The 23,327-nt window shown below is 57.4% G+C and overlaps 3 protein-coding genes across 7 annotated transcripts in view; 2 read left to right on the forward strand and 1 right to left on the reverse strand.

The window, feature by feature from the left end:
- DEDD (death effector domain containing) overlaps positions 1-4,579 on the forward strand; it is a 45,777-nt gene extending 41,198 nt beyond the window's left edge. For all 3 annotated transcript variants that reach the window (XM_054010798.1, XM_054010799.1, XM_054010797.1), the window contains one exon: positions 1,474-4,579. In XM_054010798.1, the coding sequence (XP_053866773.1) occupies positions 1,474-1,850 (377 nt within the window). In that variant the 3' untranslated portion in view covers positions 1,851-4,579. The remainder of the gene's footprint in view (positions 1-1,473) is intronic.
- On the reverse strand, positions 4,484-14,465 carry NIT1 (nitrilase 1). Of its 3 annotated transcripts, none has more exons than XM_054010794.1 (7): positions 14,313-14,465; positions 12,114-12,218; positions 11,617-11,892; positions 10,431-10,534; positions 8,567-8,700; positions 7,248-7,373; positions 4,484-6,958 (listed from the first exon to the last, which is right to left on the reverse strand). In XM_054010794.1, coding segments are annotated over exons 1-7 (1,026 nt in total). In that variant the 5' UTR covers positions 14,315-14,465; the 3' UTR covers positions 4,484-6,679. The 3 variants fall into 3 exon arrangements, with proteins under 3 accessions (XP_053866769.1, XP_053866771.1, XP_053866770.1); XM_054010796.1 differs by lacking the exon at positions 14,313-14,465 and adding an exon at positions 14,219-14,238; XM_054010795.1 differs by lacking the exon at positions 14,313-14,465 and adding an exon at positions 14,093-14,178.
- Positions 14,466-14,530: 65 nt separating this feature from the next.
- PFDN2 (prefoldin subunit 2) lies at positions 14,531-18,640 on the forward strand. The gene is made up of 4 exons (XM_054010800.1): positions 14,531-14,637; positions 15,593-15,681; positions 16,621-16,744; positions 18,318-18,640. Exons 1-4 carry the CDS (start codon positions 14,566-14,568, stop codon positions 18,495-18,497), a joined length of 465 nt encoding a protein of 154 aa, XP_053866775.1. The 5' UTR covers positions 14,531-14,565; the 3' UTR covers positions 18,498-18,640.
- The last annotated feature ends 4,687 nt before the right edge of the window (positions 18,641-23,327 follow it).

Raw genomic sequence — 23,327 nt, forward strand, 5'->3', positions numbered from 1 at the left:
GGTTCCCCAGCTGGGGACCCTCTGCTGCCTCCACTCTTCAAGCATGATCACCATCTAGGGACTGTCAGCAGAATGACCTCTGCTGTTCGCAGCCATTAACACTGCCTGGAGGAGAGGTGGTCCCTAGGCCAGGTGGGTCCCACGCTGCCTGGGACTGGCACAGGAGAATGCGCTCCTGCCAGCGGGTGCCTCTAGATGGGAGCTTGTTGGGATAGTCCCGCCTGGAGGGATTGATGAGTGAGGAGTGTGTGTCTGCAGAGAAAGACCTTGGCCTCTTAGCCACCCACAGATAAACCTGTTTGAGCCACCACTGCTACCTGCAAAGCCAAGAGCAGCCCAGAGTCCTGGCCTCTAGCAAGGGGTGACTGTGTTTCTGCAGCACATGGAGCAGGCAGAGACCCCATCACTCCTCCCGCTGCCACCCCCCTTCACCAGCCACATGGCTCCATTAGCCAGCCCAAGGCAGCTTATTCCCAGCCATGTGCCTGTCTCGCCCGAGCCTGGAGCCTGCCTGACTCTGAGAGCTGTTACAGCTGGCCCAGATCCCTTACTTCCTCCCAGCAGCCTTCTCCATATGTCCGACAGGAGTTGGGAGTGGAGGGCAGCAGCCACTCTGAGTTGGGCCCATGTCTTAATTCCCAAGAAAAAACTGGCCATGGTGCCTGCCGTGGAGGGAAAGCTCCTGGCGCTCGACTACAGCAAGGCCCGCTGAGTGCGCTCGTGATCACTTAGCGCCCTGAGCTCCAAGCTGGCAGTCCCGCTGACCTGGTCTGTCTGGTGAGAGCGCAGTGTCCAGATGCCAGTGATGGGGCACAGGTTTGGATTGCGCAGCTGATCCAAATGGGCAGAAGGGGGTTGGGTGTTGGAGGAGACAGGCTGGCGTCTCTGCAGCGCGCTGGGTGGTGATACTGAGCTGGGAATCGAGCACTCTGGACTGGGTTTTCGGAAGAGCTCAGCACCCAGTTAGGCGTCTGTGGAGAAGGGCTCGTCCAGCAGCTCCTGCTCAGTGGGGATGCTGCTGGCAATGAGTGTAGGGCTGGGCACAAGGCACTGCCCTGTCAGCTGGAAACAGACCAGCTGTCATTGATATTTGTGACTGTTCATTGGCTCTTGGGTTTGGTACTGGTTGCCATGACATCTAGGCACGCAGCACACGGGAGAGGCAAGACTGGGTCCGATAGCCAGGACCTATGGTCCCGCCTCCCCACCCACCACCAGAGCCACCTCTCCACAGCCGATGCTTGGTGACACACATGGTGAAGTGGGGAAGGAGCAGTGAGGTGGGGGCTAGTGGCCACTCTTGGGTTCCAGTTTGAGCTCCACTGCTGGCCCTGGCCTGGGTTACATCCCTCCCCTCTGTGCCATCTGGACAGGGCAGCTACCCCTTCCCCGGGGCGCGGAGCGCTGGGATCCTCAGGCAGAGGGGGGTTGCAGTGAACTCGCTAACTGTCCTCCCCTGCCTTCCGCCCCCAGACATCCGCCTGCGAGTCCGAGCAGAGTACTGCCAGCACGAGACAGCGCTCCAGGGCAACGTCTTCTCCAACAAGCAGGATCCCCTGGAGCGGCAATTTGAGCGCTTCAACCAGGCCAACACCATCCTAAAATCCCGGGACTTGGGCTCTATCATCTGTGACATAAAATTCTCCGAGCTCACCTACCTCGACGCCTTCTGGCGCGACTACATAAACGGCTCGTTGCTGGAGGCCCTCAAGGGCGTCTTCATCACGGACTCGCTCAAGCAAGCCGTGGGCCATGAGGCCATCAAGCTGCTGGTCAACGTGGACGAGGAGGATTATGAGGTTGGGCGCCAGAAACTCCTGCGGAACTTAATGCTGCACACGGCCCCTTGACCCTCCCCCGGGCTTGGCCTTGGCCGCTCTTTGGGAGCCAATCGTTTCGTTTCGTTTTTTTAAAAAGGAAAAAATCATTTAAAAACCCACCGACCCCCAGCAAACTCCTGCCAAGTGCTGTGTAACTGTAGGACCTGCCTGAGCGGCAGGAGTTAGCCAGCTCTCTGGTGGCCCCAGCCCGGCCAAGAGCCCATGATACCTGGGGCAACCCAGAGAGCAACTCCCCCTCTGCTCCGGGAGCCTGGCCGGAGGTCGCCGAACCGCCCAGCGGTAGGAAGGGAGAGCTGCCGGCAGGAGCGCTGGGTGCTCACGCGTTCTGTCCTGTCCCCCCTCTGCCCCGGGTTCTCTTGTGCTGGTTTTTCTTTTATACGGTCTTCTTTTTAAAAAAAGGCAAAACTGTCTTGTGGGGCCGGGGCCCCATGTGTGTGGGGGACGCAGGGCGGAGATGGGCCGGCGAGGTGGGGCTCTTGATTATTCACTTTAATAAAAATGAGCGAGCGCAGCGGGAGCTGTGTGCGTGTGGCATGAACAGCCTGCGGGGGTTGGGGCCTGTGGCATTAGCCTCCATTGATGGGAGCCCGTTTCCACCAGTCCACTTAGCACTCAGCTGGCGATCTTGCCGGGTGTGCCCTTAGCCAGTTTGGGTGTCTTTCCAGCGTGGGATGCCAGGAGGGAGGCTGAGCTAAGGTGACTGCTGGCGTGGCCCTGTGGCACCATCTGCTCGAGGCCGGGCGGGCTTGTTTCAGGAGTAACAGCTGCATCAATGGAGCTCGTGCTGAGCTGTGGGGTCAGTGTTCCTTTCTCCCAGGCCTTTGTTATCCCCTTCCCAACAATCCCTGCCAGGCCTCTGATCCCAGAGAGGAAACCTGAGTAAGGGGTGCCCTGCCCTGCCCTGCTGCTGTCTGATGCATAGAGCTGGTCCAGCCACAGCTGCTCTCCCCCCGGAGCTGAGAGATGCTTGCAGGCCCAACAGGAGAGTTCTGCACAGGGAGATGTGCATCCCCACTCCCTTTGCCTGCAGGGTGGGGGCGCAGGTGGGCAGGTCTGGGCTTTTGGGATGTTCCGGGGCAGTGTCACAGCAGCAGGGTCTGGGCTGGGGAGCGCCCAACACTGGCCCATGTCACAGACGATGCTCCAATGTCTCCCTCTTGCTACCACCAGGTCAGGCTCAGTGGCGGTGCGGTGGGGTTGGCTGCGGGACGCAGGGGTGGGCTGGGCTGTGCAGCGGGGAGGGATGCAGTGGGGCAGGTTGCAGAGTAACGCTTTGGCACGGGGCCCGTTCCCAACTGGGAAGAAGGTGGCTCCTGTTTGATCCTACCCCATAACGGAAGGTTTGTGAGATTAATTTGTTCCCCCTGCCCAGATCTACGGCTCCAGATGGGAACCTAGAGGTGGGGAAAAATCCACTCAGGGAGGTATTGCCGGTTTGCTCCTGGTCAGCTCCTTGGCGCTGGGTCGTCTGTCTGTTGCTGGCACTGGACATCCCACGAGGAAGGAGCCGCTCCCAACAGGCGCGAGTAGGAGGTGCTGGCCTGTCTAGTTACAGCGTGGGGCCAGCAAGCTGTTTGTTTGCAAAGCGCCTGGCACCTCGGGGCTGCTGTAATACAAACAGTCTCAGAACTGGCCCTCGGCCTGCCCCTCCCTTATGATCCCCACAGCTGAGAGAGCCCTCGCCCAGCATGGGGATTGAGCTGGATAAAGCAAGAACACGCTAGAGGCTGTTGTCCGAGCGCCTCCCCCCTGCACGCAGGACACCGGAGGCCACTGAGCGGGTTGGGGCCGGTGGCTGGCTTAGTTGCATATTTTAAATTTTGGGATGACTTTTGTTACCTTTTGGTAACAGGCCTCTGGCTTGTTCCCTCCTCTCGAGCCCAGAACTTGGTGCCAGGGCAGACATAGCCAGTTACATGCCCACTTCGTAACATGATGTCCAGGCTCCATTGAGCCTGGGGCCAGACCTGGCGCCTGGAGGCTGAGTGGGTTTGTCATTGAAATGGTCACACTGAGTACCGCTCTGCCAGGGGCATCGAGTGCATTTTAATTGGAAAATTCTCTTCCTCCCCAGTTCTTTTCCTGGTAACTCAAGTAGACACTCAAGGATTTAGGAGCCTCAAATCTAAAGCAGCTCCACACAATTCCACACTGAGTTTAGGGAGAACAAATGGGTCTGAGGGTTATTTTTCTGGATTTGATTTTCTTCTTCCCACCCTCCCACATCTCTGCTGAGCTGCAGGGTGTTTTCCCTATAGGCCCCGATGCTCAAAGGTATGTAGGTGCCCAACTCCCAAGGGGAGATACACACCTCAGTACTCTTGAGGATCTGTGCCTTGAAAGACTGTTGGAAGCCAGATCAGTGCACACGGGGTGGAGGAATGTTTGTTATGAATTGTTGCTGCCCTACCCAGCCATGGGCAGAGGGACAAGAAAGGGCGTTGTGCTTACCAAGTCCCCATCCAAGGAAGAGGGCATGTGATAGCCCTGCGGGCTGCAACCCTCATGCCTCAATGGGATTGTTTGGTGTGTGTGTGTTGATGCATTTTCTATCCACAGGTTGTCTCAGTTGAGAGCGTGTAGACCCCCTCCCCTCCCCACACACACCTCCCTCTTTAAGGACAATTCTGGCACAAACTGTGTAATTTCTGTGACTCTTCTGTATTTTTTAAACTTCCAATATAACAGTCATAATCCCCGTGTAGCTTTCAGTTTTCTTGAAATAAACATCTACTGCATCTCGTCTGCTTCCTTACTGCTGGGTCAGAGGGCCCTGCTGCTGGGTCATGTACGTTCCCTTCCAGCTGTTTGGGGTGTTTTGTTTTGAAGTGTCTCATCTGGCCTCTGGTTTTCCATTTCCTTCCGGGGTGACCTTGAGCCCTGCAGAAGCACATCTGCCTGGGCAGGGTAACGTTTATCTTCTTTTTAAGATCCCAACTGGCCTAGCTCAGCGAAGCCCCAGAGACACGTTAAGCTGCTGGGCCCCAGGTGTGCTTGGCTGCCCTCGCTGGGGGGCTGCTGTTCCCCCTCTTCAGTTTGGTAAAGGTGCAATCCTCATTATTGTCATAGCTGCACTTCAATTAAAGATGCTGTGCTGGGGAAAAGGAGCCGAGAGTAGCAGGGGCCCTGTGGGTTGCATGGCTAGAGAATACCCCTCTTCACTGCTGAATTCAGCGCCAGAACCATCTAGCAATGTCTACCTGAGTCTGCAGCCAGCCTGAACCACTAGGTCCACCACGCATGAACTGCCCCCCTGGATTTAAATCAGCCTGTAGATGATGTAAGTGGGACCTTGATTAATTGCACTGGCTCAGCCACTAGACCTAGCTTGGTTAGGGCTGGACCCTCTTTCTCCCCCTCCCCCCATACAACTCACAATTCTCTATTATGACTTAACTGAATCCTCATGCTCTTCCTGGGAGGAAATCCAGCCTGGGCCCTGGTTTCTAGAGGCAAACGCGAGGGCCACCGCAAAAGTACTGTCCCAAAGGTCTCACGCTGGGTGCACCGGCCTGAACAGACAGGCTCCCTGGAGGTAACATAAAAGAGGCCAGGGATGTCACTACAAGCTGGGAATATAAGCCAGGATTCCAGCTCTAACCACTTGAGAGACAGTCCCTTTACTGGGGCAGGGAACATGTTTCCTGCTACACTGTTGGTCTTTGGGCCTTGCTCTCCATAGGGCCAGTGGGATTGGAGGAGAAAGTGACGCACATGAGGGACAGTAGCTTAGATGCAAGGCAGAGCACTGGGATGGGGAGGGGAGATAATGGCAGGCAGGGGGCCCTGAGCCTGGGGGAGAGGTATAGTGGGAAGATTATCCAGTTCTGCTTCACACCAGGGTTGTGGCCAGCATTTAGCCCTCTAGGCTGCCCATTACTTCAATTACTAAGTGTCATTTGTCCTTTCACCAGCTGCCTGGGTCTCATGCTAACATGGAGCTTTTCACCTAAAGATCGTGGAGCACGTGAGTGTCATAGGACAATGGGGAAACTGAGGAAGGGACCTGTCCAAGGTCTCACAGCAGCGTTGGAGGGGCTGTAACCAGGGTGCAGTTCCCTACCCCAGGAACTCTAAAGGTGAAGTAGCCCAGGCCAATCCATCCCTTGCTGAGGTCCAAGGGAGACTCAGGCCCACCCTATATGCTCAGAAGTAGCAGTGACTTTGCACTCTTAGAACTTCCTAACTAGTTATGAATGACAGGGGAACTGCCCGAGGGGGGGAGCATCAGCCCCTCCCCCCCGCTGCGAAACAGAGACCCCACCCCACCCCAGGCAGGGGGGTGGGAAGTAGTGTTAAGGGCAGCAGGCAGGACCCCTCAGGAGCTGGTACACTCGAGCATTTGCTGAGAGGGGAACTGAGCTGTGACTTCAGCTCAGCCCTGGGAACCTCTCCGTAGAGCCGGGGGGTGGCCAGCAGCTGCCTCACTTCCGCTTCCTCCCTCTACCTGCTCTGCCGCGGGAGCCCCCTGCGAATGCTCCTTCCGCAGGGTGGCTGCCTGGGGGCCGACGGTCACGGCCGCATGGAGAAGCCGGAGGCTCAGCGGGAGCTGCTCCCTTCACCCCTGGGAAAGGCTCTGTTTTCACTAGGGCCTGGAGCAGGAATTGTGCTGCAGTTCCATGTTGTCCCCTAGAGGGAGCCTCTGCCCAGCACACACTGGGAGAGCCCTCGGGCCAGCTCAGCCAGTCATCCTATTGCTAAATGAATCCGTGACTGATCACTGGGTCTGTGCGGGGTGGGGAGGGGAGGGGATATCGGGAGGGGTCTCTGCTCCCTGATCACGGAGCGTTGCAGGGCTTGGCTGGCAGTGGTGGATTTTCCAGGGTGGGGGGAGCCCCTCAGGGAGGCGGGGGTTTCTTCAGCACAGTGACCCTGCCGTACAGATCGGCCCGTCGGTGGGTGCAGACCGGCATCTCCCGGCGGATGCGGCGCAGGTAGCCCAGGTCGATCTCTGCGTAGCACAGGCCTGGCCCCTCCTGGCACTGGGCGATCACGCTGCCCCAGGGGTCCACCACCATGGCGTGGCCGTAGGAGCTGCGGCGCTCGTGGTTCTTTCCGGTCTGAGCTGCTGCCACCACGTAGCACTGGGTCTCGATGGCGCGGGCTCGCAGCAGCACCTGAGCGGGGCGGACAGAGGGGCAGGGGTGCTCACCACAGACGCTCCCCGCCAAGCTCCAACCAGCCAACCCCCCTGGGCTAGTTCTGGGCTATTGGGAGGAGGCTCTGAGCCCAGGCTTCCCCCATATCATCTCTCCAGTGGGTCTCAGCTAGACGTGTTGCCTGACACTTCTTCTAATGGGCAGGAGTTGTTCTAATGGCTACGTGCGCACATGTCTGCACGCCCACTAGAGTGCGCGGTTGTCTCATATACACAGGCTCTGCATTGCCCGTCAGGGCTGGACTCACCTCCCAGTGGGCGGAGCCTGTGGTCACCGTGAAGGCTGATGGGTAGGTGAGAATCTCTGCCCCCTCCTGGGTTAGCGCCAGAGAGATTTCTGGGAAACGCAGGTCATAGCAGATGGCAAGGCCAACCTGGAGGAGGAAGAGGGGTTATGTGAGCCGGCAAATGACACAGATCCCCAGAGGTGCTGCTAGTGATGGGCCTCAACCAAGCAAGGGCCGCAGCTGCCCTAGGCTCCAGAACTCGCCCCCAGGGCAGCTCCGGCCCTGTCTGCACAACAACTGCCACCAAAGTGGGGGGGATCCGAGGGCCTGATTGTGCCTGCTTCAATGGAAGCCCAATTCACTGGAGAGAAAGCCAACTGGGCTCCCATTTACCCTGTGCCCAAACACCCAGGGGCGCTAGATGCATTGTACAGGCCACCCATGGAAAGCTGCAAGAATGACCCACGGAACTCACTGCTGCAGGATTTCGCTGCAGGATTTCACTGCAGCAGACATTAGCAGGGATCAGTCAGGGGATGGGAGCCAGGATGGCACCTACACTGATACTAGCAGGAATCAGAATGATGTGGGCCATCGGTCCTCATGCTCCAGGGGTTACTGGGGGCCAGGCATAAAGCCTCACTGCACACCAGGATGCATCATGGTCACTGTTGGGGGAGGGGGTTGGGCATGCTGCCCCTGTGGTCTGTCATGCATTAGTGAAATCAGGGAACTGGTCCCGATACCACCACTGCATCTGGAAGCGGTTACCTGTACCAAATATGGGGATACCAGCCAAATATTCAGCCCAGTGAGACGCCTTCCCACCCCCCCATCCACCCCCCACAGCTGTGGCAGGGAATCAAGGAAGTCAGCACAGGTTACTGGGGCTCCCGGTTGGGCCTCGGGCTCCCCCAGCCCCCATATGCAAGAGCACTCCTCTTCCCCCCACCCCGCTCTGAACTCTCATTTTCCATGAAACAATCCTACCTGGGGCAGGCAGTGGCCGTGGGCCCTGAGCAATGACCCAGCCAGGCCTCAACTCCCAACGGAAACATTTCTGAATTCTCAGAAATCCTCACCAGAGGGGAAACCTGTCTCCCGCCCAGACCAGCCTGAGCTGCCCAGAGGAACGGGAGATGCTGAGGGCTCTGTCTCGGCAGCCATAAGGGCTCAGGCTCAGTGGCTGCTAGAGCCCTGCTCTGCTCTCAGCTAAGTCCAGAGTCACCCCCGCTGTCGGCGCCGTCGCTCCAGATCGACGGCACGGGGCTTGGCCTGAGAGTCTCAGATCTTGGCTCACCCTGCCCAGCGCCCCCTCCCTACCGCACCCGGGCTCCTACCTTCCCAGCAGGGGTGCTGACGGGCGGCACAATCTCAGGCCCGGGGTTGGTGAACTTGCTTTCCTTCATAGACACTCGCCCTTCCAGCTCCACGTCGCAGAGGTGGGTCTTCCTGTACGTGGCCACGACGTGCCCTGGGGACGAGGGGGAGAGGAGACTGCAGGCAGCATGGGCATTCCCCCACCTCTAGGAGAAGGGGGGTCAGGGGAAAGGGCCAACACCACAGGCTCTGTGGCGCTGGCCAGATGAGATCTCCAAGTACTTTGCAACCCCACTACTGACTCCTCCCCACAGCCTCTAGGAGGTGGGTCAGCAGCATTGTCCCCATTGGAGGCAAGGGGAAGGGATGTCCCCAGCAAAGGGCAGAGCTGGGGATAAAACCCAGGAGTCCTGACTCCCACACTGCCTCCTTCTTCCCAGCTTGGATGAATCAGGGATCTGGTTCATGCCCTGGCCCCGAGCTGCCAGCATGTGTGTGATGCTGTCTAAAGGGGAAGGTGACAGTCTATACTAATAAGGTCACCACTTTTACAAAAGTGTGATAAATCTTGTTGAAAGTATGTATTGTGAGGGATCATTGGAAAAGTTGTAAGCCGCTGAGTATTAGTGTCCTGTTATAATGTGTGTATTGACACTGTGTGTGGAGTTATGAAATTCTGGTATATGTTTGTAACTCAAACATGTTGTCTATCTGAGAAACGCCCACAGGCTGGCTCTTCAGGTATAACAAAACCTGTAAATAGGGGCCTCTGCATGTTGCCCCAAAGATCCCACAGACTGCATGTGCACAGGAGGTGCCAGCCAAATTCGTAGTTCACATCCAGGACTGATGGCAAAGAACGTACGCCATGGAACTGTCTGACTCGTGACACAGCCAGGATTTTTCCTGCAAAAAGGCTCAAGATATAAAGAGGAGACCAAAGGCCCCTCACCATCTCTTTCCTACCTCATCTCAGGCCTGGTGAATTCTAACTGGGGAAATTTCAGATAAATAGACTGAGGTCCCCAAAACTATTTGGCCAACCCAGGGAGACTTATAGACAACTAGCAGATTTAACATCCTGGATAACATAGTTTCATCCAACTTTTATTTGCTTTGGCCGTTTAGTAACTCTCATTCCTTTTTCTTAGTTCATAAACCTTTCGTTAGTTTACTAAAGGATTGGCTGCAGTGTTGGCTTTGGTTTAAGGTCCTGAGCATCCACTGATCTGTTTTAATAACCTTTCCTCACAGCAGTCTAGTCTGCCTGGGTGGTGACATAGGCTGGAATGTCTAAGGGGACTGTCTGCGGCTCCGGGTTAAGCTAGTATGGCCATCCAAAAAAAACCGAGGAGTCCTTGTGGCACCTTAGAGACTTAACAAATTTATTTGGGCATAAATTTTCGTGGGTTAAAACCCACTTCATCGGATGCATGCAGTGGAAAATACAGTAGGAAGATATTTATACATAGAGAACTGCATGCATCCGATGAAGTGGGTTTTAGCCCACGAAAGCTTATGCCCAAATACATTTGTTAGTCATTTGTAAGGTGCCACAAGGACTCCTAGTTTTTTTTGCTGATATCGACTAACACGGCTACCACTCTGAAACCTATGGCGATGCAGGAACACACATTTGTTGCAGCTCTGGTTAAATCTAATTCTAGACTATACCCCGAGTGTGGGAGCGTCCGCCTAGTTTTTGACAGTCTGACCTGAGATTGGCCCTCTCAGCTGTGCCCATACCAGGCACGGGACAACAGGCAGAAAGCAGTGACCCCTTCACATCCATCAGTTATCCCACAATGGCAGGAGCTCGGAGCCAGGGCAGTGCCAGGAGATGTCCCTGCAGGGAGGGGCTGGCGCCGCACCCAACGCTCTCACCTGTGGGGTCCAGGAGCAGGTGAGAGTTATAAATCCTCCGGGTGCTGGCCCAGTCCTCGCCTCTCTCGTGGAAGCCACCCAGAGACAGCCACACTCCACACTCCCTGCCAGGCAGAGATGCACCCGCATTACACAGGAGCTTGGAGCCCTCCCTGGGCCCTCACTGCCCCCCACATGCCCGAGCAATGGCTCTGGACCCTGACAGCCTCAACCCCCAGAAGAGGGCATTCACCCACAAAAGCTCATGCTCCAATACGTCTGTTAGTCTATAAGGTGCCACAGGACTCTTCGCTGCTTTTACAGATCCGGACTAACACGGCTACCCCTCTGATACTCAACCCCCAGAGCGGCTGCAGCCCAGGGCAAGCTTCCCTCGCACACTTCCCTGCTTGCACGCGCCCGCCCTGCCAAGGCCCCGCCAGCGGAGAGCGCTGGTTCCATAGCTCACTCAGTGCTTGGCCCGTCTGCCGGCCACGTCTGTCCAATAGGAACAGGACTGAGCCCCGCCCAGCAGACTGGATGGGGACAATGCCCGAACCAGCAGCCAAAGCAGACAGGCTCCACAGCCTGTCCCAACGACAGCGGCTGTGGTCCACGCTGCCATTTAGAGATGCTGTCGAGGCTGGGAGGCCTGCGGTGAACCCTAACCAGCTTCGCTTTGCTGCCTCTCCTGCCATCCCCTGCCCAGAGAAGGGACCACAAGCCCCATCAGCCCCGCCAGGGCCCTTCCAAACGGGGTTCGGGTCACGTCCAACCTCTCCCCCTTGAGGGTCTGACCCTTCAGAGATCTGGCACTACCTAGGGTAGTTCATTCCTGCCCCCTCCCATCACCCGGGTCCCACACTGAGTCCCTTGCTTCCAGAGCGATTATGACAGAGCGAAGGGAGTTCAGGAACAATGGGGAAAGGTTCAAAGAGAGGGGAGCAAGCTCCAGGCAGATGAGGGATAGACAGGGCGGTACATGGGGGTGGAATAGTGAGAACAGGGTGAAACGAAGTGCGGGATCACCGTTTGGCTGGAAAGCAGAGTGCAGCCGTGGGGCAGCTCCCCAGGGATGGGGCGGGAGCCCCATCACGCAGGCCATTTGAACTAGGCCGGGCTAAGCGAGTGGGCCCAATCCTGCCCTGGCCCTGAAAGGGATCTCGCAGCGCCGCCTGTGCTGCTCTTCCGTCGTACAGAACCGTACCTGGCTAGGCCGGCGTAGCGCTGAATCTGGGCCCCCTCCAGGCTCTCGGCCAGGCTCAGGGTCTCTTGCATGTCGCTGCCGATGAAGTCGAAGGCCTCGGGGAGGAAGACGATGCAAGCGCCACGGTGCGCTGCCTCCTGGATGAGCTGTGAGCAGCTGGCGAAGTTCTGTTCCTTGTCGGGCGTGGAGGTGAGCTGGCACACGGCGATGAGGGGCTTCAGCGCAATGGCAGCCATGATGCCAGGCTGCCAAGGGGCACAGGACAGCAGGGCAGGGCTGGGGGCCAGGAACAAGAGGAGAGTGGAACAGACTGATCGAGGAGAGGCAGACGGCTGCAGCTTCTGGGCTCCAGCCCAGCTTTCTGTGGTCGTGTTGTAAAGGGTCCTTCCGGAGACGGCCTTGGACAGGACGCCTATGCCTAGGCCTTAGAGAATCAGGCATCAGCTTCCTCCAACCCTCCCCAGGTGCCCAACTCCCCACAACCCTGCCCATCGTACCTGCGGCTGGCTGTGCAGGATGGGATCCTTCGCAGCTGCCTCCCGGGAGCCTGGCGAAAGGCCCGGTGCAACGGGCACAGATGGGTCTGGATCACTGCTCTCAGCCTGGGGGATGCGCAGGGAAAGGGGGGGGGGGGGGTTAACGATTCTGTTCAACCGCTGCAGTGAGAAGCCCAGACCAACCCCACTCCTCGGAGGCCTGCTGCTGCCTGCTGATGGCGGCCCGGGGTGATGGGGGGAGGTGGTGAGGGGGGGGTTAAAAGAAGATCAGTGTCTCCCTTTTCAATGGAAAATAAATAATAATAATAATAATGGGAAATAGGAATAGCCCAGTGCTGACAAAGAACCCTACCACAACACACCAGCACAGTGCTGAGGAACAATCCTACCACAACACACCAGCACAGAGCTCAGGAACAATCCTACCACAACCTACGAGCACAGCCAGCCCAGCGCTCATGAACAACCCTACTACAACACACCAGCACAGTGCTGAGGAACAACCCTACCACAACACACCAGCACAGTGCTGAGGAACAACCCTACCACAACACACCAGCACAGCCAGCCCAGCGCTCATGAACAACCCTACCACAACACACCAGCACAGTGCTGAGGAACAACCCTACCACAACCTACGAGCACAGCCAGCCCAGCGCTCATGAACAACCCTACCACAACACACCAGCACAGTGCTGAGGAACAACCCTACCACAACCTACGAGCACAGCCAGCCCAGCGCTCATGAACAACCCTACCACAACACACCAGCACAGAGCTCAGGAACAATCCTACCACAACAAACAAGCACGGTGCTCAGAAACAACCCTACCACCACAAACCAACCTGGCCAGCCCAGCACTCGTGAACAACCCTACCACAACACACCAGCCTGGCCAGCCCAATGTTTGATTTAGTTGGGGATTGGTCCTGCGGTGAGCAGGGGGTTGGACTAGATGACCTCCTGAGGTCCCTTCCAACCCTGATAGTCTATGATTCTATGATCATGAACAACCCTACCACAACACACCAGCCCGGCACTCAGCATCACAGCTTGGCACAGTCCTTGAGAAGCTTTCCAAAATACCTGTGCCAACAAACACCAATATTTCTTCATCCAGATTCATGTCCCTTTTGCAGCCGCTTTCTCTGAACATCTGACCTGAGAGGCTTCCTGGACGGACCATCCTAGAAACTTGGTCCCAAGAAGGTGGCTCAGGCAGCCAGAGACAAGAAACCAGTTTCTTGCTGCTCAGTGGTTTATCTCAGCAACAGCAGGAAGGTCGAGTCTGGCCTCCCGGGGGTTGGTTGCAGGAGCTATGGGAGGGCACAGTGATATTTGCTCAGCGAACTTTGAGCTTGTCTTCTCCAACACAAACGCAGAGCAACGTGCATGTGAAAATACCCCCAACAACCTGCCTCCAACCCTAAGAACAAACCTTATCAAAGCAAAACCCTCCACTGCACACACTTATTCTCCAAGGGAGAGGGTGAGAGAACAAACCACACGTGCCAGATGCCAGGCAATTGCTTAAGGCATGACCGGAAGGCGCTCCTACGCCGGCGAGGACCACGACGGCATAAGAATCTACGGAGAACAGAAAGCGCGAACAACTGAATCAAAGGGCAGGGGTGTGGTTAGGGTGACCAGATGTCCTGATTTTATACGGACAGTCCCGATTTTGGGGGCTTTTTTTAATATGGGTACCTATTACCCCCCCACCCCAGTCCTGATTTTTTACACTTGCTGCCTGGTCAAACTAGGTGTGGTATGGTTAAGAAAGGCTTCCATTAGCCAAGATGGGCCTTTGCTGTTGAGGTCAAAACGGCGTCGACACAAATCTGAGCTTTGAACCGTTTGACCCCAAGTCCCTTCCCCTTTCAGCTCTGGCTTGTGGGGCTCTGGGGGGCGACACTTGCTCTGCGGAGAGCCCAGGGGCTGCCGGCCTCCACACGGGCGGAGTTTTTAAGGGACAAACCCAGGCCCAGGATCTCTGTTTTGTTGCAGCGAAATCTCAGTCTCCGGATGGACAGAACTACAATGGCGAGATCAGATCCGCTCCCGCCTCGCAGCCCGCAGCCCCCGCTCCCCCGACGGGCCGTACCCAGCCTGCGCTGACGGCCAGGCACCAGCCCCGGGGCGAGCCCGAGCCCGAGCCCGGTACCGCCCCTCCCCCGCCCAGCGAGCGGGGCCGTTACATGGAGCAGGCCGCGGGGACGGGCTGGGCGAGGCCGCTGCTGGTTCCCGAGGCCGCCGGAAGGCTGCGGGGGGCAGGCAGCGGAGCCAGGCCCGGCGAGCCGGAAGGGCCCCTAGCGCAGGGGGCGGCCCGGGAGCGTCGCTAGGGGACGTGCCCCAAACAAAGATGGCGCCCACAGGCCCCTTTTCCCGTCCGCTGGAGGTCGTGACCCCGGCCGTGGGGAGGAACGGACCCTGCGCAGGACTGGCGGGAAGATGGCGGACAGTGGGAAGAGCAAGAGCGCACCGACGGCTCCATCCGCCGGCAAAGCCCTGACGGCGGAGCAGGTACCGGGCGGGACCATCGCACCGGGGGGGGGGGGGGGGGGGGGGGGGGGAGAAGTGTCTGTGTGTGTGCGCCGGGCGGGCCCATCGCACCCGATGGGGGGGGGGGGGGGGCGTGTGGGTGCTGGGCGGGCCCATCGCACCCGATGGGGGGGGAGACGGACACATGTGTGTGTGCCGGGGGGCCCCATCGCACCTGAGGGGGGGAGGGAGAAGTGTGTGTGTGTGCGCGTGCCGGGCGGGCCCATCGCACCCGATGCGGGGGGGACGTGTGTGTGTGTGCTATGCGGGCCTATCGCACCTAATGGGGGGGGGGGAGTGTGTGTGTGTGTGTGTGTGTGCCGTGTGGGCCTATCGCACCTAATGGGGGGGGGGGGAGTGTGTGTGTGTGTGCCGTGTGGGCCTATCGCACCTAATGGGGGGGGGGGAGTGTGTGTGTGTGTGCCGTGTGGGCCTATCGCACCTAATGGGGGGGGGGGGGAGTGTGTGTGTGTGTGCCGTGTGGGCCCATCGCACCTAATGGGGGGGGGGAGTGTGTGTGTGCCGTGTGGGCCCATCGCACCCGATGGGGGGGGGACACGTGTGTGTGCTGGGCGGGCCCCATCGCACCCGATGGGGGGGGGGGGCGTGTGTGTGCTGGGCGGGCCCCATCGCACCCGATGGGGGGGGGGGGCGTGTGTGTGCTGGGCGGGCCCCATCGCACCCGATGGGGGGGACACGTGTGTGTGCGCCGGGCTGGCCCGTCACACCTGGGGGGGGGGCATGTGTGTGTGTGCCGGGGGGTCCCATCGCACCTGATGGGGGGGGGGGGGGGGGCGTGTGTGTGCTGGGCGGGCCCATCGCACCTAATGGGGGGGAGTGTGTGTATTTCGGGCTGGTCCATCGCACCCGAAGGGGGGTGTATATTGAGTGGGGTTCTTTCCCCCCCCCCCCCACTGACCTTCCCCTCCCCCTGCAGGTGGTGGCCGGGTTCAACCGGCTGCGGCAGGAGCAGCGGGGCCTGGCCTCGAAGGCGGCAGAGCTGGAGCTGGAGCTGAACGAGCACAGGTGGGGCAGGATCAGACCCCTCCTCCCCTGCGCTGAGCTGCCCTGGGGCAGCTGCTGTGGCCTCGCCTGGACCCCAACTGCGCCCTGGGGGCTCCCCGCTGTGCCGCACGTGGCCCAGATCCCCCACGGCTCACACGGGCCGAGCCGGACATGGCGTAGCCCTGATCTTGGTGGCTCTGTGTCTGGGCCGTGCCCGGTGAGACGGGCCCCGCCCCTGCTCTTGCACAGAACCCCAATCTCTGAGGCCCCGAGACGCTGAGGGCCTGGCCCAGGGTCGCACCGGGACTCTGGTGGAGTCAGGAATTGAACTGGGGTCTCCCAAGTCCCAGCTGGCACCCCAAGAGGGCCGTCCTTTTCAGCTCCCCGCGGGCACCTGCCTGCTGCTGCTTCTTGCCCGCCAGCTCTCCCTGCAGGGGATCCTGAATTGGATTCCACTGTGTGCTCCCTGGACTGGTCCGTGGAGCCAGACGGGGAAGGGAGGGGGGCAGAGCTGGAGTCCGGGTCGTTGGGGGCTGTAGGCGGGTGAGCTAGGGGGCCTGGAGAAAGCACAGCAGCCAAAGAAATGAGTCACCCTCCTGGTGGGGGGTGGAAGGAGGTTCTGGGCTGGGCTGCCTGGACCCATGGTGAGAGCTGAGACCTTGGGAGAAGGCACCCAAAGAATCAACGCGCTGTTGGAAATAATCGCTGGCCTAGTGGGCGTTACCAGCCATAGCCAGGGTGATGGTGGCGGCATCTCATGGAGATGTAGGGCTTTGGCCTTGGCATGTGGGGCTTGCTTTGGGCTCTGATCCCATCGTGACTCTGAACACAGGGCCCTGGGGATCGGGTAAGCTGGGCCTGAGACTATCCCGCGTGGCCAGGCCCTGTGGATCTGCAGCCCTGGCCATACGGTCTCTGTGGGGTCTGGAGGGACTTCAGCAGCATCTGCCTTTCCCACAGCCTGGTCATCGACACGTTGCGAGAGGTGGACCCCACCCGCAAGTGTTACCGCATGGTGGGCGGGGTGCTGGTGGAGCGCACCGTCAAGGAGGTCCTCCCGGCCCTGGAGAGCAACAAAGAGCAGGTAATGCGGGTGCAGGGCACCGCCCCCAAAGGCGGCCACACAGGCTCTCCTCTGGAATCCCGCTACGCTCTGAGCCCCAGTGGTATGACTGCACCCTGTTTCTCTTGGTGATGGAGCATCTTCTCCATCTTGCTGGAGGGGCCATGATATGATTAGTGCAGAGGTGGACAGGGCATTGTGTCTGGGAGTGGGGAGGTGCTGGACCCCTTTCTACTGGGCTCTGCGAGGGAGCTGGAGAGGATCAGTGTCCACTGGATTTCAGGGGGAGTTTGGCCCCTGTGGAACCTCCCACCCCTGGGTCCCAGAGAGACCCTACCAAGCCATCCCTTGTCCAAAAGGAGCAATTAACCCCTTCTCATCCAGGGGGTAGCACAGAGTGTGAGTGGGGACACTGAGTCGCGAGTATTTTTCATTAAAATCTTACAGTTCCCACGTTTTCCCAGGCCGGGCTGTCACAGCGAGTCAGTAACTGAGACAGGAATAGAATCCAGGCGTCCGGGCTCCTGTGCTTGGGCTCTTCTCAATTCCTAATTTTAATCGTTGGTCTCCGGCAGGGCTGTGCTCATTGCTTCCCTTTCCCCTTCAGGGAGCTGGGAGCAGCAGTGCCTGCCTCACGGTGAGCACAGCTGCTGTCCCGTCGCTAACTGACCGACCCGCTGCCACACGCTCCCCTGCGATATCCCACTCCTGGCCAGTGTGGCCCTGATCTCCTCCCTGGGGTGGTGGTGAAGGGGTTTCTGGCCATGCACACCGGCCTGGGGTTAAGTATCAGGGGGTAGCCATGTTAGTCTGTATCTACAAAAACAACGAGGCCTGGGGTTAAGCGACCCTGCCATCATACATGGGGAGGAGCGGATGGCAGTGTTCAGCCTGGGATTGCAATAGACCAGGGGTGGGCAAACTATGGCCCGCGGGCCAGAGCCGTTTTAAGGCAGCCTGCGAACTTCCATTGGGGAGCGGGGTCTGGGGCTTTCCCCGCTCTGGGGCACTGGGTCACGGGCCACACCACATGGCTTGGCCCCACTCCGGCGCTCCAGCCAGGGTGCTGGGTCGGAGGCTGTCCCACGCGGCTCCTGGAAGCCACGGCATGGCCCTGCTCCAGCTCCTATGCACTCCAATGGGATCTGCCGGGGCGGTGCCTGCGGCTGGGGTAGCGTGCAGAACCGCCTGGCTGCGCCTCCGCATAGGAGCCAGAGAAGGGACATGCTGCTGCTTGAGGTAAGCGCTGCCCGGAGCCTGCACCCCTGAGCCTCTCCTCATGCCCCAAATCCCTGCCCAGGCCTGATCCCCCTCCTGCCCTCCCAACCCCTCGGTCCCAGCCCCAGAGCACCCTCCTACACCCCAAACTCCTTATCCCCAGAGCCCACTCCCCCAACCAGAGCCCTCACCCCTCCCGCACGCCAACCCCAATTTTGTCAGCATTCATGGCCCGCCATACAATTCCTATTCCCAGATGTGGCCCTCAGGCCAAAAAGTGTGCCCACCCTAGGGGGGTGGAGGGAGGTGTGTGCCAGTGCCCACCCTGCACCCCAGCCCTGACTGACTCCCTCCCTCCCTGCTTCCAACCCTGCAGATCAACAAAATCATCGAGACCCTGACCCAGCAGCTGCAGGCGAAGGGCCAGGAGCTGAACGAGTTCCGGGAGAAGCACAACATCCGCGTGATGGGGGAGGACGACCAGAAGCCACCGCCCAAGGAGAGCTCCGACGGGGCGGGAGCCAAGACCAGCTCCGCTGGGGTCCTGGTCTCCTAGGAGGGAGACCATTGTGTCCAGGCCCCTACCCAAAGGACTTTCTGCATCCCTCCCCCTCCCTGACCTCTGAGGCTTAACTTTATTATTTGGTGTCGCTCTTGTAATATTTTTGTTGTTGTTAAATAAACATTTTTCTGTCACGAGCTTAGGTGAATGTGGGGCTGGGGGAGGGGCTGGACTGGCCCCCTAGAGGTTAGCTTTTGCCCACTGAGCAGGGGCACTGGCTACCGGGAAGGGATGGGTCCTTGAGTTCTGTCAATATTGCTGGTGTGGGAGCCAGATGCCACACTGGGGTTTTTATGCGGATGCCTGCTCCCAGGAGCTGCAGTGAGGCGCGGCTCTCGTACGCCAGCAAGCAGGCATCCCTCGCGGCCATGCCATAGCTGGATTTGAGCTGCTGGGTAGAAAGAACAAGGATCTGCGGCCCACCACCAGGGCCTCCAGCCGGCCGACCCTCCCACTTGCAGGAGAGGTCCTGGGAGGCTCCTGTCTCGGGGAGAGGCTCCTGTTCCAGAGCCCCGGCTGGCGGCGAATGACAGATGAGTCTAATCAGCCCCTGGCACCAAGTGGAGCCAGATGGCTGCCTGGCCGCAGTATTGGCAATGTGGAGGAATGGGAGTCAGGGAGAATGCATCGCACCTGTTTCATTCCATGGGCATCTTCTCCCGGCTGGTCCCTGCCACCAGCAGGGAAAGTCACCGGGAGCCTTCCCGTTAGGGCTGGTGGAGAATTTTCCATCCACGGTTTTATGGAAAATCAGGGGGTTCGTGAAGAATTGTGTTCGGTCGTGACGTCTGCTCTCTGCAGAACTCGCCTCGGACGCTGCCAGGCAGCTACGCCCCACATCTGCAAGCTGCTGAACTGCCATGACTTGCTGCCTTCCAGAACTGAGAACGAGCAAGTCCATGCCCAGCTCCCAGCCACCTGCGGGCTCAGGAACCGAACGCACGAAAACCAAACCAAGGATGAGAGCGTTGGCCCTGCCCATAGCACCCTCCGTGTCCTTAAAACCCCACGAGACCCGATGGTCTTGGCAGCATCTTCCCAAGGTCTGACTCGAGGCCAGGCTCTGGGATCCCTGCCGGATGCATGTGATGCTCATGGATGAAGCTGATTTCCCATCTGTGGCCATTCTCTCCCAGGCGGCTCATCAGTGGAGGCTGTTCGGCTCTAGCAGAGCTCGGTGTCACGGACACAGGTCTAGAGGCATCTCGGAGCTCACTCTGACTACCCCCACCTTCAGGCCGTCAGCTCTCCTGCCGCGGAGTCCTGGGATTGTCCCACTTTTCGCCTGGGCCTTGGGCTTCAGCACCCTGCTGGGTTTGGTTCTTCCCTTTGGCAGCTGGGCCCAGTGCTGAATACAGCGACCAAGCTGCTGCTTAAAATAAATAAATATATGGAGATATACCTGAGAGGTCATCGAGTTGAGTCCAGCCCCCTGCCTTCACTAGCAGGACCAAGTACTGATTTTGTCCTAGATCCCTAAGTGGCCCCCTCAAGGATTGAGCTCACAACCCTGGGTTTAGCAGGCCAATGCTCAAACCACTGAGCTATCCCTCTCCCCCAGGTTTGTTTATTTTAACAAAGTGTTTGGGGAGGGGAGGGGGGAATGGATTTCAAATCACAGACAGTCTATACCCAGGCCTGTCTTAATAGAATCAGAAAATCAGGGTTGGAAGGGACCTCAGGAGGTCATCTAGTCCAACCCTCTGCTCAAAGCAGGACCAATTCCTAACTAAATCATCCCAGCCAGGGCTTTGTCAAGCCTGACCTTAAAAACCTCTAAGGAAGGAGATTCCACCACCTCCCTAGGTGACCCATTCCAGTGCTTCACCACCCTCCTAGTGAAATAGTGTTTCCTAATATCCAACCTAAACCTCCCCCACTGCAACTTGAGACCTTTACTCCTTGTTCTGTCATCTGCCACCACTGAGAACAGTCTAGGTCCATCCTCTTTGAAACCCCTTTCAGGTAGTTAAAAGCAGCTATCAAATCCCCCCTCATTCTTCTCTTCTGCAGACTAAACCATCCCAGTTCCCTCAGCCTCTCCTCGTAAGTCGTGCTCCAGCCCCCTAAGGCCTTGCCCTCCCCAAGCCAGGCCTGACTTCACACACACCAGTTCCCCCAAAGACCTCCCTGAACAGCTCCCCCACAACGCCCCCGTGCAATGGTCTGATTCTGGGTGTTGGCTTGTTGTGTGGGTGTTGCGTTTAATGGCCTGTGCTAGAGGGGTCTAGCTGATCTGGCCTTGAAGCTGCTACCGTCTGGTTCCCAGGCCTCTTCCCAGCCGGACGCTGTCTCTTGACTTCTCACATGTTTGCTGAGAAATGGCTTAGCTGGAGCTGTGATTCCTTACAGCTGCACCCTCATTAAACGAAACCAATCTAGTCCCCCAGTAACATCACAATCGCCAGACCAGCATGCAGGGTTTATAACTTAGCCCAGAGCAGCTCCACTTCCATTACCCGGTGAAAGGATATTGCTTTCACAGCTCTGCTGCCCCCGCTGCTGAAGGGAGATCGCAGTTTGGGACATCTCCCAGGTCAGTATAATCCCTGGCCTAATGCAAATCTGTCCAGTTCCCTAAGATGCCACTGGGAAGATCTCCCTAGCCAGGAACTTGAGCATGTTGATCTTTTAAAATGGACAGCCAAAAAGCACAGCGCTAAGCAGGAAAGTTTGCAGCTGCGGCATGGCCCACATCCCGATGATGATTTAATTGGATGAGTGTTACGAACTGTCCAAGGAAGGAGATTGAAGGGTTTGAACCCCCAGGATGCATCTAGAAATAGGACACACAGTGGGACAAACAAGTCGACAGCTGGGAACTGTACAGAATTTCAAGCATTCATCACTCAGCTCTTGCTTAATGCAAACTGACTGTATTTAGTGTTCACTTGCTTTTAGACCTGACATAAGAATGGCCCTACTGGGTCAGACCAATGGTCCATCTAGCCCAGTATCCTGTCTTCCGACAGTGGCCAGTGCCAGGTGCCCCAGAGGAAATGAACAGAGCAGGTGATCATCAAGTGATCCATCCCCTGTCGCCCATTCCCAGCTTCTGGCAAACAGAGGCTAAGACACCATCCCTACCCATCCTGGCTAATAGCCATTGCTGGACCCATCCTCTGTGAACTTATCTAGTTCTTTTTTGAACCCTGTTATGATCTTGGCCTTCACAACATCCTCTGGCAAGGAGTTCTACAGGTTGACTGTGTGTTGTGTGAAGAAATACTTCCTTTTGTTTGTTTTAAACCCACTGCCTATTAATTTCATTTGGTGACCCCTAGTTCTTGAGTTATGAGAAGTAGTAAACAACACTTCCTTATCTACTTTCTCTACACCAGTCATGATTTTATAGACCTCAATCATATCTCCCCTTAGCCATCTCTTTTCCAAGCTGAAAAGTCCCAGTCTTATTAATCTCTCCTCATATTGAAGCTGTTCCATACCCCTAATAATTTTTATTGCCCTTTTCTGAACCTTTTCCAATTCCAATATAGCTGTTTTGAGATGGGGTGACCACATCTGCACGCAGTATTCCAGGTGTGGGCGTACCATGGATTTATATAGAGGCAACATAATATTTATGTCCTATTATCTATCCCTTTCTTAATTATTCCCAGCATTCTGTTCGCTTTTTTGACGGCCGCTGCACACTGAGTGGATGTTTTCAGAGAACTATCCACAATGATTCCAAGATCTCTTTCTTGAGAGGTAACACCTAATTTAGACCCCACCATTGTATGTGTATAGTTGGGATTATGTTTTCCAATGTGCATTAATCAACATTAAATTTCATCTGCCATTTTGTTGCACAGTCACCCAGTTTGTGAGATCCTTTTGTAGCTCTTCACAGTCTGCCTGGGTCTTAACTATCTTTAGTAATTTTGTATCTGCAAATTTTGCCACCTCATTATTTACCCCTTTTCCCAGATTATTTATAAATATGTGGAATAGGACTGGTCCCGGTACAGATCCCTGGAGGACACCACTATTTACCTCTCTCCATTCTGAAAACTGACCTTTTATTCCTACCCTTTGTTTCCTATCTTTTAACCAGTTACCAGTCCATGAATGCACGTTCCCTCTTATCTGTATCTTATCCCTATCCTCCTTATTTGTTTTTCTTTCCCTGTTTGCTGGGATGCCACTAAACCTCCTGTTTTTTAGTCCTGGCCTAACTTTAGAGCCAAAGTCAGTAACCATATGTGGGGTGCTCTGCTTGTGGAACCAATCCCTCTCCTTCGCCACGGATTCCTCGACTGCTTGCAGGGCATCAAACCTGCTCGGCCATCGGCTTTGACGGGCTTTTGGAGAGAGGACTTGAATTTCAACAGCTTGGCTTCCAGCGGCAGAGATCCTGCAACTGGCGGCTCCGTTAGTGTTAGCACAAGAACGCGGGAGGCTGGGGTGCATCCTAGGTTGGAGAATGTGCAGCTGGTTTGCTCTAGGCTGAATCACTGCCGCTGTTCTACACCAGTGGTTTGCAAACTACGGGTCGCGACCCAGTACTGGGGTGCAGAATGGAAGGCAGTGGGTTGCAGCAGCTCCGGTCAGCACAGCCCACCAGGCGGTTAAAAGTCCCGTCGGTCCCTACCTGTTCTGACATCGCACTGAGCCCTGGATGCAGCCAGCAGCAGGTCCGGCTCCTAGGCGGGGCGGCCACAGGGTTCCACGTGCTGTCCCCACCACGAGCACTGATTCTGCACTCCCATTGGCCGGAAGCCAGCCAATGGGAGCTGAGGTGGGTGGTGCCCACAGGCGAGATCCACGCGGATCCACTTGCACGCCTCCACCTAGGAGCCAGACCTGCTGCTGGCCACTTCT

Source organism: Malaclemys terrapin, chromosome 21, assembly GCF_027887155.1.
Source record: "Malaclemys terrapin pileata isolate rMalTer1 chromosome 21, rMalTer1.hap1, whole genome shotgun sequence".
NCBI classification, from domain to species: Eukaryota; Metazoa; Chordata; order Testudines; family Emydidae; genus Malaclemys; species Malaclemys terrapin.

Bases quoted from the DNA above. Each gene is read 5' to 3' on its own strand.
- NIT1 (XM_054010794.1), bottom strand. The intron at 11,893-12,113 runs GTACGATGGGCA...CCTGGCCCCCAG, and splicing joins TCCTGCACAGCCAGCCGCAG to CCCTGCCCTGCTGTCCTGTG. The intron at 6,959-7,247 runs GTGAGTCCAGCC...CGCCCCGCTCAG, and splicing joins CAGGCTCCGCCCACTGGGAG to GTGCTGCTGCGAGCCCGCGC.
- PFDN2 (XM_054010800.1), top strand. From the start codon at position 14,566: ATGGCGGACAGTGGGAAGAGCAAGAGCGCACCGACGGCTCCATCCGCC. The intron at 14,638-15,592 runs GTACCGGGCGGG...CTCCCCCTGCAG, and splicing joins AAGCCCTGACGGCGGAGCAG to GTGGTGGCCGGGTTCAACCG. The intron at 16,745-18,317 runs GTAATGCGGGTG...CCAACCCTGCAG, and splicing joins TGGAGAGCAACAAAGAGCAG to ATCAACAAAATCATCGAGAC.